This window comes from Aquarana catesbeiana, linkage group LG13 (assembly GCF_042186555.1).
Source record: "Aquarana catesbeiana isolate 2022-GZ linkage group LG13, ASM4218655v1, whole genome shotgun sequence".
Taxonomy (NCBI): Eukaryota; Metazoa; Chordata; class Amphibia; order Anura; family Ranidae; genus Aquarana; species Aquarana catesbeiana.
The window spans coordinates 185,232,682-185,251,940 of NC_133336.1; the positions used below are offsets into that span (position 1 = coordinate 185,232,682).

The 19,259-nt window shown below is 41.9% G+C and overlaps 1 protein-coding gene across 1 annotated transcript in view; it reads right to left on the reverse strand.

Annotated features, from left to right (window-relative positions):
• HORMAD1 (HORMA domain containing 1) overlaps positions 1 to 19,259 on the reverse strand; it is a 106,008-nt gene that overhangs the window by 56,145 nt on the left and 30,604 nt on the right. The window contains exons 5-8 of the mRNA XM_073609642.1: positions 17,674 to 17,694; positions 16,114 to 16,140; positions 10,788 to 10,855; positions 647 to 792 (exon numbers count right to left, since the gene is read on the reverse strand). Of these exons, the coding sequence (XP_073465743.1) occupies positions 647 to 792; positions 10,788 to 10,855; positions 16,114 to 16,140; positions 17,674 to 17,694 (262 nt within the window). The remainder of the gene's footprint in view (positions 1 to 646; positions 793 to 10,787; positions 10,856 to 16,113; positions 16,141 to 17,673; positions 17,695 to 19,259) is intronic.

Here is a 19,259-nt window from a genome sequence, read left to right on the forward strand (position 1 = left end):
CCGCCGTCATTATACTGCGGCAGGTCGACACAAACCCGCGAATCGCCGTAGCTATACGTCGGCTCGCGGGATCGGGATAGCAGGCATGCGCACGCGCCTACTGCACTGCGGGGGTGCCAATGCTCGTGGCAGACGGTCGCAATGACCGCCGGCCACGAGCGAGTGTGTACACGAGAGGCAGAACAGGGGCGTGTGTGTGTGTAAACACGCAATTCCCTGTTCTGTGAGGAGAGACAGATCGTGAGTTCATAATAGCGAGGAACCACGATCTGTCATCCCCTCTGGTCATTCCACGCTTAAAAGGCACTTGAATCCATTTTCTTCCCCATTCTGATGTGCAGTTTGAACTTCAGCAAGTAGTCTTCACCACATCTAGATGCCTAAATGCATTGAGTTGCTGCCATGTGATTGGCTGAATAGCAATTTGTGTTACCAAGAATTTGAACACGTGTACCCAATAAAGTGACCGGTGAACGTATATAGAAAAACATACAAGCCAGTTGACATTTGGAAAGTATGAAAATATGCTGCAGATCCCATTTTTGTGAGTGAATATGTCACTGTAGGCTGTTAACACTTCATATCAGTAAATCTATCTAACATATTGAATGATTTCATAAGAGTTGAACTGCGGTCATCAACATACCTTCATCGTAATAAAACAGCTTCATGGTTAAACAGACATCGTTTGGCAGGGGGCCCAGATTCTGCATAAGGACATAGAGTTTACGGATGAGCAGGACACTGGCTTTCTTCACATCAGAGCTGGCAGATATAGAAGTGCCTTTGCCGCTGGAAATGAAAATTGTGGTTTAATCTAAAGAAAACGTGAACTACTGAAAAGACATGTGTCGAGAGATTGCTAAAACACATCATTTACAACTTAAACACTTAAGGACCGAGCCTCTTTCTGAGATTAGTTGTTTACAATTTAAAAACAGGGCTTTTTTTTGCTAGAAAATTACTTAGAACCTCCAAATATTATACATTTTTTTTCTAACACCCTAGAGAATAAGGTGGCGGTCGTTGAAATACTTTCTGTCACTCCGTCACACTTATTTGCGCAGCTGTCTTTTTTTGGAAAAAATACTCTTTTTTTTAAATTAAAAAATAAGACAACAGTAAAGTTAGCCCAATTTTTTTTATATTGTAAAAGATAATGTTACGTCGAGTAAATTGATACCCAACATGTCACGCTTCAAAATTGCGCCTGCTCGTGGAATGGCGATAAACTTTTACCCTTAAAAATCTCAAAAGGCCACGTTTAAAAAATTCTACAGGTTGCATGTTTTGAGTTACAGAGGAGATCTAGGACTACAATTATTGCTCTCGCTCTACCGATCGTGGTGATACCTCACATGTGTGGTTTGAACACCGTTTTCATATGCGGGCGCTACTCACGTATGCGTTCGCTTCTGCACGCATGCTCGGCGGGACGGGGCGCGTTTAAATTTGTTTTTTTTCTTATTTATTTTACCTTTTAATTTTACACTGTTCTTTTTTTTTTAAAAATGTGTCACTTTTATTCCAATTACAGGGAATGTAAACATCCCTTGTAATAGAAAAAAAGCATGACAGGACCTCTTAAATATGAGACATGGGGTCAAAAAGACCTCAGATCTCATATTTACACTAAAATGCAAAAAAAAAAAATGTTGTCATTTAATAAAAAAAAAAAAAAATGGCCCTTTAAGAGCTATGGGCCAAAGTGACATTTTGACGTCGCTTCCGCCCTGCAATAATATGGAGACAGGTGGGGGCCATTTTCCCCTCACTCGTCTCCATACTCAGCCAGCAGAAGGACCCGATCACCTTCGCCACTGCCGACGGCTCCGCCGCAGAGACCACTCTTATCGGAAACCGGACCGCTGGCCAAAGAAGAGGATACCAGGGTTATGGCAGCTAGCTGCTGCCATAACAAAGATATCCCTCTTCAAAGTTAGGACGTATATCGGCGTGTGGCGGTCCAGAAGCAGTTACGTTTCTTTTTCCTTTAATTTTTATTTCATCTGGTCACATCGAAGATGCCCCGTACACACGGTCAGACTTTGTTCGGACATTCCGACAACAAAATCCTAGGATTTTTTCCGACGGATGTTGGCTCAAACTTGTCTTGCATACACACGGTCACACAAAGTTGTCGGAAAATCCGATCGTTCTAAACGCGATGACGTAAAACACGTACGTCGGGACTATAAACGGGGCAGTGGCCAATAGCTTTCATCTCTTTATTTATTCTGAGCATGCGTGGTACTTTGTGCGTCGGATTTGTGTACACACGATCGGAATTTCCGATAACAGATTTTGTTTTCGGAAAATTTTATATCCTGCTCTCAAACTTTGTGTGTCGGAAAATCCGATGGAAAATGTGTGATGGAGCCCACACACGGTCGGAATTTCCGACAACAAGGTCCTATCACACATTTTCCGTCGGAAAATCCGACCGTGTGTACGGGGCATAAGAGCGTAGCTAAAGGGATGGAGTTTGGATGCTACAGTGTTCCTACATGAGCTGTCATTTTAGATATGTGTATGGGTGGTAAAAGTGAAGGCTCATGTCCCCTGGCTTTTGCACGCATAAAAAACTCCTTTTCTCCCTCCACAAATATATGGCATTGCAAAAATAGCTTGAAGCAAGTCAAAAGATCAACTGCAGGTCATAGACATCTGACAGTGCATTCTGAGTAATTGCAGAAGCATCTCAAATGGATGTGAAAAGCGATCTGCATTTGCCCATTGACAGAAGCCTTTGTTTCTCTATAAGGGTATATTACCGTATTTACTCTTTGCTTGAAGATGATTGACTGCAAATTTAGCTTTAGGGTCATATCCTCATGCTGGTGACAACTCGCCAATTACAGGATCACCAACCTTTCTCTTATGGAGTCTCTCATTTGCCACATTTTGTGTCAGGACCTAGATCACCTGCTGGTGGCACTGTGGTTCAGAAAAGCGTAGTTCCGTGTCCTCCAGCAGGTGTCTCCCTCAGATCCCAGTAATCAGCCTCCACCGACACTGGCTGCTTGGACAGTATTTAGTTCCTCCTCTGCTATCCCCTGATGCTTCGATGTTTTTCCCTGCTAGCCAGATCCTGAGCCTGATTCCTGCCTTGTACTTATACCCTGAACCCTGCTGCCTTGTACTTATACCCTGTACCCTGCTGCCTTGTACTTATACCCTGTACCCTGCTGCCTTGTACTTATACCCTGTACCCTGCTGCCTTGTACTTATACCCTGTACCCTGCTGCCTTGTACTTATACCCTGTACCCTGCTGCCTTGTACTTATACCCTGTACCCTGCTGCCTTGTACTTATACCCTGTACCCTGCTGCCTTGTACTTATACCCTGTACCCTGCTGCCTTGTACTTATACCCGGTACCCTGCTGCCTTGTACTTATACCCTGCTGCCTTGTACTTATACCCTGTACCCTGCTGCCTTGTACTTATACCCTGTACCCTGCTGCCTTGTACTTATACCCGGTACCCTGCTGCCTTGTACTTATACCCTGCTGCCTTGTACTTATACCCTGTACCCTGCTGCCTTGTACTTATACCCTGTACCCTGCTGCCTTGTACTTATACCCGGTACCCTGCTGCCTTGTACTTATACCCTGCTGCCTTGTACTTATACCCTGTACCCTGCTGCCTTGTACTTATACCCTGTACCCTGCTGCCTTGTACTTATACCCGGTACCCTGCTGCCTTGTACTTATACCCTGCTGCCTTGTACTTATACCCTGTACCCTGCTGCCTTGTACTTATACCCTGTACCCTGCTGCCTTGTACTTATACCCTGTACCCTGCTGCCTTGTACTTATACCCTGTACCCTGCTGCCTTGTACTTATACCCGGTACCCTGCTCCCTTGTACTTGATTCCCCCCTCCTCACTGTTCTTTACATCTCCAGTTTTACCCTGTTGATCTGTGTTCTTCATTTTCTATATACTGTATTATTAGTTAGGTTGTTAGTTTGTCACTCGGTTTTTGCTTCACTTATATCTTCACAATTGCTGTGTTTTCTGTTTGCTGGTTTGTCAATAGATTTTGTTTCACTGTAAATAAATCTTACTTAAAGGGGTTGTAAAGGTTTTCACCTTAATGCATCCTATGCATCAAGGTGAAAAAACACCTGTCAGTGACCAGCCCCCCCCCCGGTTTTACTTACCTGACCCCTCAAATTTGACCCACGGGGACGCACTGCCTCTCTGCCCGGGGTTCTCGGCTGTTGATTGGATAGATTGATAGCAGTGCAGCCATTGGCTCCCTCTGCTGTCAATCAAATCCAATAATGCGAGCACCGGGGGGGGGGGGGGGGGGGCCGAGTCCTGCATTTGGCCTTTATGGATGCCGAATGCTGGACTCGGGAGCGTGCCCGCAAGGTAACCCCCCTCGGGAGAGTGCTTCTCCTAGGGGGTTATCCGAGGGACCCCAGAAGACCAGGATCGGGGCCACTCTATGCAAAACAAGCTGCACAGTGGAGGTAAGTATGACATGTTTGTTATTTAAAAAAATAAAAAAACAAACCTTTAGTGTCACTTTAAAGCATATTATAGTCTAGCTTCAGTCTCCTAATTGTAGCTACGCAGATCTGGCTATCCCTGCTGCTGGATGCCTGCAGTCCGTGACATTTTGCTCTTTTGCTGCTCCCTCACTATCAATTGAAATTCTGCAAGATCCAGGCCAGCAAGGTAGCAATTCCATTAGGTAAAGTGGTACATTTGCATGTGTAATTCTGTTGCTGGCAATAGCCATTACTAAGCCCCCTTCTCCTCTTGCTTCTTTTTTGTATTGTGCTAAATTACCTGTAACCCAGCTCCTCCGAGGCTTTTGCTATGCTCAGGGCCTGCTTAGTGCCACAAAGCCTCTTCTACAACATCTTCCTGGCCTAGACTGGCAATGTACAGACTTTCCACTGTAATGGATGGAGCCAGCAGTGCATACTTGTGTGAGGTGATCTGATTGACTGGGAAGAATTTGCAGTGACATTACAGGTAAGTGCAATAGCATAAATAGCTAAGGGGTTGGGGGGGAAGGTCCTCTAAGGGTAGGCGCACTAAAAGTGAATTCACAATTTAATCCTACTACTGAAATCATGTGCAATGTGGTCTGGCACTAAGATTTTACCCATTCTTCTTGTTACCATGTATTGCAAAAAGATTTATATCAATATAATGCTGCGCTATCCAAATGTAATCATACGGTAACTGTACTAAATCATAATATTACTGACTGCAGTTCAATAGTGGTGGTGAGATATTCTATTCCTATGTAAAAAATCTAGTGAGCATAATAATGCAATCTTATTATAACTTGTTATCATAAACAATTAAAAATTGCAATCCTATGCGATACTCCCAATTTTTGCAATTTTTAATTGTTTAGGATCGCAAATTATAATCTCATAAGATTGCATTATTATGCTCACTAGATTTTTTACATAGGAATAGAATATCTCACCACCACTATTTAACTGCAGTCCGTAATATTATGATTTAGTACAGTTACCGTATGATTACATTTGGATAGCGCAGCATTATATTGATATAAATCTTTTTGACACAAGCTTATGGGACGTGATCAATGTTAGCAGCTGTCCTTTAATCATCTCTAATTATCATTTGGATTTTCACATGGTAGCTCGCAAGACTCTGTTTTGAACTTGTTACAAGCTTGTCACTATCTTTGGTGATGGGTATTCTGGTAATGTGATTGGCCAGGGCAAGAGCAGACATTTGGACTATTGCATGACAATAATGGCCTGATGGATGGCCTAAAATATTTTCTATCATGTAATTTAACTGAATATATTTCAGTATATGACATTACAATATTACTGATAAATAAGAAAGATCATACAGTAAGGTGCTGACCAATCACAAGTTACAATAACTATAAAAGTGATGTGCACAGAAAAAGGCTTTTAGAGGAAAGCAGTTCTAAGAGAAATGCATATCATTGTCGACCTGGCTGTCTCTCACTTCAGCATTTCCTGTGTTATGGACTTGAAAGAAATATGAAGGAAGTTGTAAATCTTTTTTATTGTATCTCTGGGTCCAATAATACACTTTCCATATAAGAATTTAGCATTGTCAGCCTCTGTATTACTCTTATTACAGGTTTCCTGTAACTGTTTACTTATCAGATACAACTTCTACTACTTTCTACATTGTATAAGCTGCTAAAAAAAAAAAAAAAAAAACACTCCTGTCAGTGGCAACGTTCCTGTTTCTACATATCCCACATTATGCAGTACCTATCAATCACCACAAGATGGTGCAATAGTAAAGCTATGTAAGTACAATATGCAGGATATACTAGGTTTAGCCATAAGATAATTTAAGTTTAACAAAAGGATGACAATCTTATTAGCAAGATACACCTTTAAATGTGTCAAAATGCTGTTCTTTTCTTTTTTGCCATTTCAATAATTTTTATTACTTTTTCAAGAATAAAACTAACAACAGTAATGTCCATGCAGGGGCAATGGATCGACACACAAAGATAACATAAGAATCAAGAGTAGGCAATAATGAAATACAATAATACATTGACAAGAACCTACTCAAGGGTTATCAGACTGTCTCCCATAGGGACAGTATGATATGGATATGTATAAGTGGTAGGGTTGCCACCTGTCTGGGATTCACATGGACAGTTCGGGTTTTGAATTGTGTGTCCGGGTTTCAGACCTCCTTAAACCCGGACACAATATTCATAATGGACTGTGGCTCCCCAAGTGACCGAGTACCACAACCGCCGAGTGCATAGGGGTGCGCATTTGACCCATTCCCTTACATGGACAGGAGAGGAGAGAGGGCTTGATCTGCTCCTCCTTCTTTCACCCCTACCCCCTCTGTCTGCCCACCCACACTCCAATCCCCAGTGTTCTGGTCCTTAGAAAAGGGATGTGTGGGCTGGAAATCTGAAGTTCAGGAACTGGCAGATACATGGTTAATGAAAGGTGTCAATGCCTGAGCCTCCATCCTCGGGTGAATGAGCTCACCATCCGATGTCTGTGACTGAAGTCTCCCCCCTCCCTCCCTTCTCTCTCCTGCTTCCGAGCGACTGAATACACTAAGGTAAGAGGGACTCAGATGTAAGGGGTGCCCTGTGGACTCTTAATTAAAGGGGGTATTTTGGAACCCTAATTTAAGGCGAATTGCTGGGAATGCTGATATGAGTGGGAGGTTTGGTGAGCAGAAACCCCCTTACATCAGAGTTCCCATTTACACCACAGCATTAGCTCTTAAAAAAATAAATTTGCTGTGAGCTGCCAAAGTGTCCGAGTTTGGCTTGAAGAAAAGGTGGCAACCCTAATGGGTGGTCCTGTGACAAGGGTACATGGAGAAACCCTTCCAAGAAGAAAGAGGAAACAAAGTTGGGCGGGGGTGGGGGGGTGGCAAAGAAAAGTTGGGAGAGGGGAAAAGGGGAAGATGAAAAGAGAAAGTCAGCAGGCAAAGACATCCGTGATCTCTCTATGATCCATACCAGCAATCCCAAATTACAGGCCGGTTCATACTGGCTCTGTACACAATGTCTATAAACCAGGCTGTCAGAGGAGTACCGGTTCACCCCCATTACTCTGCGTACTTGGCACCAATGTGGTTCTCACTGTGCTGTCTGCCTTGATTCCCCCTCCCCCTCCTAGTGGCTGGACACAGTCACCTTTCAGGAAGATGCTGATAACATCACATAAACTACAAACATAATCTAATCTAAAAGTAAATCATTTACCAATTAAAGACCGAGCCTCTTCCTGAAATTTGTTGTTTACAAGTTAAAAACAGGTTTTTTTACTAGAAAATTACTTAGAACCCCCCAAACATTACACATTTTTTTCTATCACCCTAGAGAATGAAATGGCGGTCGTTGCAATACTTTGTTCACTTCTGCACGCGAGCTCGGCGGGACGGAGCGCATTTAAAAAATTTTATTTTTTTTTCTTATATTTTTTACCTTTTATTTTTACACTGTTCTTTTTATTAAAAAAAATTGTGTCACTTTTATTCCTATTACAAGGAATGTAAACATCCCTTGTAATAGAAAAAAAGCATGACAGGACCTCTTATATATGAGATCTGGGGTCAAAAAGACCTCAGATCTCATATTTACACTAAAATGCAATTTAAAAAAAAAAAGAAATTGACATTTAAAAAAATAATCCAAAAAAATGGCCCTTTAAGAGCTATGGGCGGAAGTGACCTTTTGACGGGTGGGGGCCATCTTCCGCTCATCTATCCCTCACTTGTCTCCAAGTCACACAAGGAGCAACATCCGATCGCCTCCGCCGCTGCCGAAGGCTCCGGTAAGCGGCGGAGGGCAACGGAGCGCAGCAGGAGGGGGGGGCCCTCTCCCGCCACTCATAAAAGTGATCTTGCGGCGAATCCGCCGCTGAGACCACTTTTATCTTGAAGCGGACCGTCCACTGAAGAAGAGGATACTGGGGTTATGGTAGCTAGCTGCTGCCATAACAATGATACCCCTCTTCAAATACCGACGTATAATGACGGCGGGCGGTCTGGAAGTGGTTAAAATAATAAAAGTGTTTTATTGTGCATTGGGAGGGCGGCTAAGAGTCAAATGTGGACAGGAACCTGGAAGTCAGCTTTAGGACAGAGTGTGCAGAGTATGTTTACTGTATAGAAATCTTATTGTAATAATTCATATGCTTACCTTTAGAGCCTTTTCACACTGGGGCGGTTTGCAGGCGATATTGCGCTAATAATAGCGCCTGCAAACCGACCCGAAAGTGCCGCTGCTGTGTATCCAGTGTGAAAGCCCCGAGGACTTTCACACTGGAGCGATGCGCTGGCAGGACGGTAAAAAAAGTCCTGCTAGCAGCATCTTCGGAGCGGTAAAGGAGCGGTGTGTATACCGCTCCTTTACCGCTCCTGCCCATTGAAATCAATGGGACGGCGCGGCTATACCGCCGGCAAAGCGCCTCTGCAGAGGCGCTTTGTGGTGGTATTTAACCCTTTCTCGGCCGCTAGCGGGGGGTAAAACCGCCCCGCTAGCGGCCGCATACCGACGGTAAAACGCCGCTTATAATAGCGGCGTTTTACCGCCGACGCCGCCCCCGCCCCAGTGTGAAAGGGCTCTTAGCGTGTGTTATGGCAGTTTTATTTATATTTTCATTATATTTCAAAACTTTCATTTTAATAAGAATGAAACATCAGTTTGTCAAGAAATTTTTGTAGCTACCTGGTATTCTTCAGATATAAATTGTATACATGTACAACGTCAATAACACTGGTATCTGGCAGCACTGGGGCCCGAGTACACTGTAATTCTGAGAAGAGAAACCCTGCGCATGTAGTATACACTCACCGGACACTTTATTAGGTACACCTTGCTAGTACCAGGTTGGACCCCCTTTTGCCTTCATTCTTCGTAGCATAGATACAACAAGGTGTTGGAAACGTTCCTCAGAGATTTTGGTCCATATTGACATGATAACATCACGCAGTTGCTGCAGATTTGTTGGCTACACATCCATGATGTGAATCTCCCGTTCCACCAAATCCCAAAGGTGCTCTATTAGATGAGATCTGGTGAGTGTGGAGGCCATTGGAGTACAGAGACCTCATTGTCCAGTGGTGAGATGATTGGAGCTTTGTGACATGGTGCATTATCCTGCTAGGAGGAGCCATCAGAAGATGAGTACACTGTAGTCATAAAGGGATGGACATGGTCAGCAACAATACTCAGGTAGACCGTGGGGTTTAAACAATGCTCAATTGGTACTAAGGGGCCCAAAGTGTGCCAAGAAAATATCCACCACACCATTACATCACCACCACCAGCCTGAACCATTGATACAAGGCAGGATGGATCCATGCTTTTATGTTGTTTACACCAAATTCTGATTCTACCATCTGAATGTCGCAGCTGAAATTGAGACTCCTCAGATCAGGCAACATTTTTTCCAATCTTCTATTGTCCAATTTTGGTGATCCTGTATGAATTGTAGCCTCAGTTTCCTGTTCTTAGCTGACAGGAGTGGCACCCGGTGTGGTCTTCTGCTGCTGTAGCCCATCTGCTTCAAGGTTTGATGTGTTGTGCATTCAGAAATGGTATTCTGCATACCTTCCTTGTAAGGAGTGCTTATTTGAGTTACTGTTGCCTTTCTATCATCTCCAACCAGTCTGCCCATTCTTCTCTGACCTCAACAAGGCATTTTCATCCACACAACTGCCGCTCACTGGATATTTTCTCTTTTTCGGACCATTCTCTGTAAACCCGAGAGATGGTTGTGTGTGAAAATCCCAGTAGATCAGCAGTTTTTGAAATACTCAGACCAGTCCGTCTGGCACCAACAACCATGCCACATTCAAAGTCACTTAAATCCCCTTTCTTCTCCATTCTGATGCTCGATTTGAACTTCAGCAAGTCATATTCACCGCATCTAGATGCCTAAATGCATTGAGTTGCTGCCACGTGATTGGCAGATTAGCAATTTGTGTTACCAAGCAATTGAACGCATGTACCTAATAAAGTGGCCGATGAGTGTATGTTCTCCTTCTGTCCCCATGTTTCTCTCAGATGTTCTTGTTCCCTCCCTGAAATATATAGGTAGGGTACCTGGATCACTCCTGAACGGGCTCCATTGTGGGTATGTCTATATGACTGGGGTTGGGGCACAGGGCTGTATACACCTTTGGCAACGATACTGATATGAATGGATCTGGGTACACTGTGAAGTGCTGAAAAACTTGCCGATAATACATACATACTGTATATCATCTCAAAACTACTGTCATTATCAAACAGACAAATAGCTACTTGCCTTGAAAAATCCATAATGGCCCCACTAGGAGTATATTTAAACTTAAACTGGTAACATTCTGTAATAGTCTTAGAAAAGAGAAAAAGGTTTTTAACACATGTATTGAAGGCTGAAAATTGTATACTTTATTGTATTGTAAGAATTATATACGGTACTTTCATGTGCCTGACAAAAAATGTGTTAGTTTTAGTTTCATTTGTTTTTTTTGGCTTTTTTCGGAAAATTCAGAAATTTGAAAATTCGGAAAATTCAAAAATTTGGAATTCGGAAATTCGGATTTTCAAATTTCCGAATTCTCAAATTTCGAATTTTCGAAAATCCGGAAATCCAGAAATTCAAAAATCCGAAAATCTGAAAAAAAGAATGAAAATCAGTAAAATTCGAAATAATAAATATTAAATTATAGGTTTTGGAATTTCCTTTCAAATTTGGCTGTTAGTGAACATAACGAATACACATTTATCTGAAGTTACAGATTATCCGAAATAACAAATGCCGCATCTAAACAAATGGAATGGAACAAATTAATAATAAATAATAATAAAAAGGTTTTATTATTATTATTGTTATTTATTATTATTAGATTGTTACGTTCCATTCGTTTTAGATACTACATTCGTTATTTCGGATAATTAGTAACTTCGGATAAATTCGTATTCGTTATGTTCACTAACAGCCAAATTTGAAAGGAAATTCCAATACCTATAAATTAATATTTATTATTAGTTATGTATTATTTCAGATTTTAGAATTTTTAGATTTTCATTCTTTTTAATGTTCAGATTTTCATTCTTATTTTTGTATTTTCAAATTTCCACATTTTTGAATTTTCAAATTCCCGAATTTCGAATTTCCTAATTTTGAATTTACGAAATTTCCAATTTCTGAATTTCGATTTTCCAAAATGTCAAATTTTCGAAATTTCCAATTTCCGAAATTCCAGAAATTCGAAAATTCAGAAATTCGGAAATTGAAAAATTTGGAAATTAACGAATTTGTCAAAATAAAAAACGAAAAACTAATTCAGAACTAAACAAATTGCAAATGTCTAACATTCATACTGAAGGATTCTCACTTTTGTGACTCCCCATTTCCCCACTCTGTGCCCCCCATCTTTTTAGAAAATCCCCCTATATGTGCCTTAAATCCTGTCTATTCATGTGATGTCCTATGTCCTTACTCTTCTCCGACTTCCATTCTCCTTACTCCTGCACAGAATGGCAGTCATGTCATTATAGGTGTGCCGTATTGTGCAGCAGTACTGTGAGCCCAGGCCAGTATGATCACACACCTCCAGGGTGCCCCCATGATGACCTGGGCTCACGGGAAGTCAGTTGAATGACTCTGGATGTCAATTAACCTGGAAGATGGACAGGCACTGGACCAATGAGGTTGGGTGAACAATGCAGTGATAGCTATGGTTTTTTTTTTTTTCAATCTTACACATGCTAGGCAATGGGTTTTTAACTTTATAAGAAAAATGTGGATTTGGACTTTAAAGTAAACTAGTCACAGGAGAATTACAGAGGCTATTATTGTGGACCTACAGTATTTCTAAAATTGCTAGTTGCATTATTCATTATAGAGTGCCTTGAAAAAGTATTCATACCCCTTGACTTTTTCCACATTTTGTCATGTTACAACTAAAAGCATAAATGTATTTTATTAGGATTTTATGTGATAGACCAACACAAAGTGGCACATAATTGTGAAGTGGAAGGAAAATGATAAATGGTTTTCAAAATTTTTTACAAATAAATATGTGAAAAGTGTGGGGTGCATTTGTATTCAGCCCCTCCTGAGTCAATACTTTGTAGAACCACCTTTCACTGCAATTACAGCTGCAAGTCTTTTTGGGGATGTCTCTACCAGCTTTGCACATCTAGAGAGTGACATTTTTGCCCATTCTTCCTTGCAAAATATCTCAAGCTCTGTCAGATTGGATGGAGAGCGTCTGTGAACAGCAATTTTCAAGTCTTGCCAAAGATTCTCAATTGGATTTAGGTCTGGACTTTGACTGGGCCATTCTAACAAATGAGTATGCTTTTATTTAAACCATTCTATTGTAGCTCTGGCTGTATGTTTAGGGTCGTTGTCCTGCTGGAAGGTGAACCTCCACCCCAGTCTCAAGTCTTTTGCAGACTCTAACAGGTTTTCTTCTAAGATTGCCCTGTATTTTCTCCATCCATCTTCCCATCACCTCTGTCCAGCTTCCCTGCTGAAAAGCATCCCCACAACATGATGCTGCCACCACCATGTTTCACAGTGGGGATGGTGTGTTCAGGGTGATGTGCAGTGTTAGTTTTTTGCCACACATAGCAAAGTTACATAGTTACATAGTTAGTCAGGTTAAAAAAAAGACACAAGTCCATCTAGTTCAACCATAAACATAAATAAATAAATAAAATCAAACAATCCCATATACCCAATCCTATACCCACAGTTAAACTAGCCTTTTGCTTTTAGGCCAAAAAGTTCAACTTTGGTCTCATCTGACCAGAGCACCTTCTTCCACATGTTTGCTGTGTCCCCCTAATTGGCTTCTTGCAAACTGCAAATGGGACTTCTTATGGCTTTCTTTTAACAATGGCTTTCTTCTTGCCACTCTTCCATAAAGGTCAGATTTGTGGAGTGAATGACTAATAGTTGTCCTGTGGACAGATTCTCCCACCTGAGCTGTGGATCTCTGCAGCTCCTCCAGAGTTACCATGGGCCTTTTGGCTGCTTCTCGGATTAATGCTCTCCTTGCCGGGCCTGTCAGTTTAGGTGGACGGCCATGTCTTGGTAGGTTTGCAATTGTGCCATACTCTTTCCATTTTCTGATGATGGATTGAACAGTGCTCTGTGTGATATTCAAAGCTTGGGATATTTTTTTTATAACCTAACTCTGCTTTAAACTTCTCCACACCTTTCTCCCTGACCTGTCTGGTGTGTTCCTTGGCCTTTGTGATGCTGTTTGTTCACTAAGGTTCTCTAACAAACCTCTGAGGGCTTCACAGAACAGCCGTATTTATACTGAGAATAAATTACACACAGATGGATTCTATTTACTAATTAGGTGATTCCTGAAGGCAATTAGTTCCACTAGATTTTAGTTAGGGGTATCAAAGTAAAGGGGGCTGAATACAAATGCACACCACACTTTTCACATATTTATTTGTAAAACATTTTGAAAACCATTTATCATTTTCCTTCCACTTCACAATTATGTGCCACTTTGTGTTGGTCTATCACATAAAATCCCAATAAAATACATTTAGGTTTTTTGGTTGTAACGTTACAAAATGTGGACAATTTCAAGGGGTATGAATACTTTTATAAGGCACTGTAACTTAACTATTCATGTGTGTGGGAATGGTGCCTTATAAATAGGAGTGCCATTGGAGGGTCTCTTCCCTAAGCTCAGTCTTAGGTACAAAAATATGTGGTAGGACCTTGGATTCGGGACTCACACTAATGCTTATTATCACCTTACTATTTTTGTAATGGATAGCTGAACCAAATTATATCTGAGTGATAACGTTTCTGAAAGGTACATCATTTATAAATAAATATATTATTGTAAAAATCTATTTTTTTTCTCCCCTTTATCTTTAGGGATAGCCGTTCATTATTCATATATAAATAAGTGTTGTTAGACACTGTGATTTTATATGTAAATGGTGATTTATATGTATTTTTTATCTTTAGAGTTATTCCATTGTCCAGATAATGCATCAACTTAAATATCCCAATCTCAGAAGACTACCATTCCATATATCTTTCACCTCTCTCAGTGGATGATGATTGGTAGTATTAATGTCCATGTACAAATGATGGATGTTTTTTATCTTGTTTTTTTATTGGCTGAAATAAAGATTTGTATATTTTTTAATATTCTTTGATGTATGTATTTGTCCATTGGAGGGGGTATCTAAAGTCCTACCACGTATTTTTTGTACCTATATTTCCATTATTCAATATCTACAGAGGTGAAATCATAACTTTCTGATTTGCATACATGTTCTGAGATATTGAGCAGATTCTGAGTACATAATAGGCTGTTTTGCGTTCAAAGACAGCTAAATGACGCATCTGGATACAGCACCAACAGGGGCGGCTCCGTTCATTAAGGGCACACTGGCGCCGCCTCCCCTATCCATGCGCCTGGCCCCTTGCAGGACGCCGGGCGCATGAATTACAAGGGCGGGTTTTTTTTTTTTTTTTGAAGCACTGATTAGAGCCAAAGGCTCTAATAGGCTTCAAAATAGGGTGGACTTGGGGTGCAGAGAATGCTCTCACAGCCCACCAAGGTGTGTTACAAGAGCGAATGAATATTCGCTATTCTAACACTGATCCTCCTCCCGGTTAATCAGGAAGCGGGTCCAAGAGCCATCACCTGATTGGCTGAAAGGACAGACGATCCTATTGGACGCATAGGAGGAGGGGAGGAGACGCACAGCTGCCATGATGGAGGAAAGGAACACAGGAGCCGCTGCTCGATGCCTGCTGGCCATTGCCCAATGTCCGATGCTTGCTGCCCGTTGCCCAATGCCTGATGTCCGATGCCTGCTGCTCAATGCCTGATGTATGGTGCCAGCTGCCCGCTGCCTAGATGGGGAAAATGCCGGACCGACCAACGGGTGGGGGTATGGTTGTTTGTTTGCTGCCCCCCCAAAATAAACACTGAGCAGCACACTGTGCTATAGACTGGCTATTTAGTGACGGCCAGAAGTGCTGCCCTGGGCAGAAACTGTCTGCGTCCAGGACCAGTCAGAGTCCCTAATTGCACATAACCTCTCAGATAAAGAGTTACATACAAATTGCAACAGCGCCTGTCAGCTTGTCACTGATTTCTACACGGTGCTGCCCACAGCTGTACATGTCCACCAGAAGCTGCCCCAGATTGCCTGTGTGAATGAGGCCTAGGCAACTAATAAATAATTTAAACTGCAGAAACAACAGGACAGCCAGGCAACCATATTTCTCTTATAACAGTGGTTTCGCAGTGATTCTGTTATGAGAGAAGTATGGTAGGTTGCCATTCCAAGCCTTCTCAAAAGGTTAGATGCCTGGCATGTCTGGCTTTAGTATATTTCAATTACAGTTCTGGAACAAGCATGATGTAAATGAATGTCAGGAAAATGTCTGAACTACATGTTTCAGGTCAGCGACTTCGACAGCAAGGAAGTCAAAGTATCAGAATGACAGCCAGAGAAATAGCATTCTAAAAAGGAAAGATCAGTAATGTCAGCCTCTGCTAATCGCTCATGAGTGCCCCTTTAATATCACAAAAAGCTGACATTACATAAATGTACAGTAGATGGCAGCGCAGCACCAAACATACCTGAGGATCATCAATATTGGTGTATATCTATGGAGAAAATGTAAAATGTAAGACTTGTTAAACTTGCTAAAATTTAAATATAAAGGCAATATGATAACGGTGAATGTAGGAATCTCTTCACAGATGGAGAAGTGTCAATTATTAAGGCAGGTAAAGAAGCCATGACAAGTGGTGAAAATGAATCACTCTCTACTGGATGATAACAGACAAACACACCCACTCTAAATAGAAGGTAAGAAAAGGTCACACGGCTGATTCTATTTTTTTTTTTTTAATCTCTGCATTCTACAACTTGTATAGATGATCAGTTAAAGAAAGTAAATAGACTGTACAAATTAAAGAATGGCTCATAAATAGGTGCATTTATAAAAAATTTGCAGGGCTATTCATCCTATGAAAAATAAGCGTTACTAGGCTATTCTCACTCCAGGCTGGATGTTCTTCAGTCTTAAAGCGGAGTTCACCCAAAAATGGAACTTCTGCTTTAAAGGAGGTGACCCCCTGACATGCCACATTTGGCATATCATTTTTTTGGGAGGGGGAGCAGATACCCTCTTTGTAGAGGGTCCCAGCTCCCACTTCCTCCCGGCGCACCACGGGACCGGAAGGGAGATCACCTCTCCCCCCTCCCTCTCGGCAATCATCTGGTACATGTCATAGGTCCCAGATGATTGCCTGGCACAGTCACAGCATGCTGCGTGCATGCGCAGTGGGTGCCCGGCTGTGAAGCCACAGCCGGGCGCCCACTGTTACAATGCCGGTGCCGCAGAGAGGAGGGGGAGACAAGCGGGGCTTCGTTCCCCCCACATCGCTGGACCCTGGACAGGTAAGTGTCTGATCATTAAAAGTTAGCAGCTGCAGTATTTGTAGCTTCTGACTTTTAATTATTTTTTTTTAAAGCAGAACTCCGCGTTAAGAACAGCGTGAATCCGGAAAATACAGCATTATGGCCACTAGATGGAGCTGGCAATCATAGTAAACGAGTATTTATTTTCTATTTTTAGGGAGACCAGCTCACCTCCACTCTTGAGCCAGTGTTTAACCTTGCATTTGCCTTTTTAAAATTAGGCAATTCAAGAAAAATGGAGTGCACAGCCCTGCACACATTTGGGTTGACAGATTATTTATTAAATCAATGGATCATGAACTGTTGTATAATCTTCTAGATTGTAAGCTCTAACGAGCAGGGCCCTCTGATCCCTCCTGTATGGATTTGTATTGTAAGTGTATTGTCTGCCCTCATTTTGTAAAGCGCTGCGTAAACTGTTGGCGCTATATAAATCCTGTATAATAATAATAATAATGAAGTGCCATGACGCAATATGCTAAAGCAGATTATGGAGAGAAGCCCTGCATTGCACTGTGGGACAAAACAGCAGCATTTGCTGAATCAGGGATTGATATACTACAGACGGTCTCAGGTTTCAGGGGATTCTCTGGCATCTGGCAGAGATAGATTTTTGTTTAAAAGCTCTACCCAAAAGTACCTGGCGGTGCCTAGTGTATCACACCAAACTAGAAAGTTATATAATACAAATATAGGAGAAATCATGTACTTACTGCCAATACCACCATCCTGAGCTGTGCAAGAAACAAAGAGATAATAAGAAAGTTACATTTTTTTTGCCTTATTAATAAGCACTCAATTGACTTCTTATTTTCTATTAAGTTTTGGCTCTATGCACACTGGACATTAAAATGTTATAAAAACGCCAGTAGCTTTGCAGTGAGTCTTTCAACGTTTAACGTTTTTGCAATAGCGTTTATTAGCGATTTTTTTTTTTCAATGGATCAAAAATGTTTAAAAACGCTGGTGAGCCACGTTTTTGAGCGTTTGTCGACGTTTATCTGTGTTTGGCGTTTTTTGTGGTCAGAAAAACGACTCCTGAGCGCAATTTTATGGCGTTCAGAAAACAACCCATAAACTCCACTGCTGATAAACATCCAAAAACGTGCATGTGTGCATGGACACATAGGGGGTTATTTACGAAAGGCAAATCCACTTTGCACTACAAGTGCAAAGTGCACTTGAAATTGCACTGAAAGTGCACTTGGAAGTGCAGTCGCTGTAAATCTGAGGGGTAGATCTGAAATGAGGGGAAGCTCTGCTCATCCAATCATGTGCAAGCTAAAATGCTGTTTTTTATTCTCCTTGCATGTCCCCCTCGGATCTACAGCGACTGCACTTCCAAGTGCACTCTCAGTGCAATTTCAAGTGCACTTTGCACTTGTAGTTTGCACTTGTAGTGCAAATTGGATTTGCCTTTCGTAAATAACCCCCATAGGATAACATAGAGGGGAGTTAATGGGCTGTTAAAAAAAAAACACCCAAATGCCCAAAAACGGCTGTTTATGAGCATCAGTGTGCATGGAGCCTAAAGCTAAATTCCAGAGCGATCTAAAAACCAAATACAATAAATAACACATTAAACAAATACAAATACATAAAGACAGAACCTGGCTGTGTTGCCTGGAATAGGTGGCCTCACTACAAGATTGGCTGAACAGATTCACAAATCTTTTTGCTGGTAAAGAAAAAAAAGGTTTGCTTGTATGCATTTCAATTCTGTGTTTATTTGTCAGTCAGGTGTTCAGCTTTACCAGATATCTAGATTTTAAAAAAGTAGCCCCCCCCCTCCCCATCAAAGATACACCTACCCAGACCTCAGATCAAACAATCATCCTGTCTGAGAGTCTGCTGCCTATACAGTATATGCCTGACCTGGCTTCTAAGAGCAATATATACTCCTCTGGGGCCCAGCATATATCTCTGGTTTGTGTAGGGACATGTCGGCATGGTAGAGAGTGTGAAGTGGCCCACTTTATTTAAAAATATAGGTATCCTTTAACCGCTTGCCGACCACCGCGCACAGATGTACGTCGGCAGAATGGCACAGGCAGGCAAGTGCATGTCCCTTTGAATTTGCTGCCTATCGTGCCCGCGGGTCCCGGAAACTCTATGTTCGCCGGTGGTGTTGTGGTGTGGAGAGGTAGAACGGGGAGATGTAAACAAGGCATTTCCCCGTTCTGCCTAGTGATATGACAGGGAGCTACTGCTCCCTGTCATCAGGAGCAGTGATCACTGTCATGTCAGTGGTAGCCCATCCCCCCCACAGTTAGAATCCCTCCCTAGGACACACTTAACC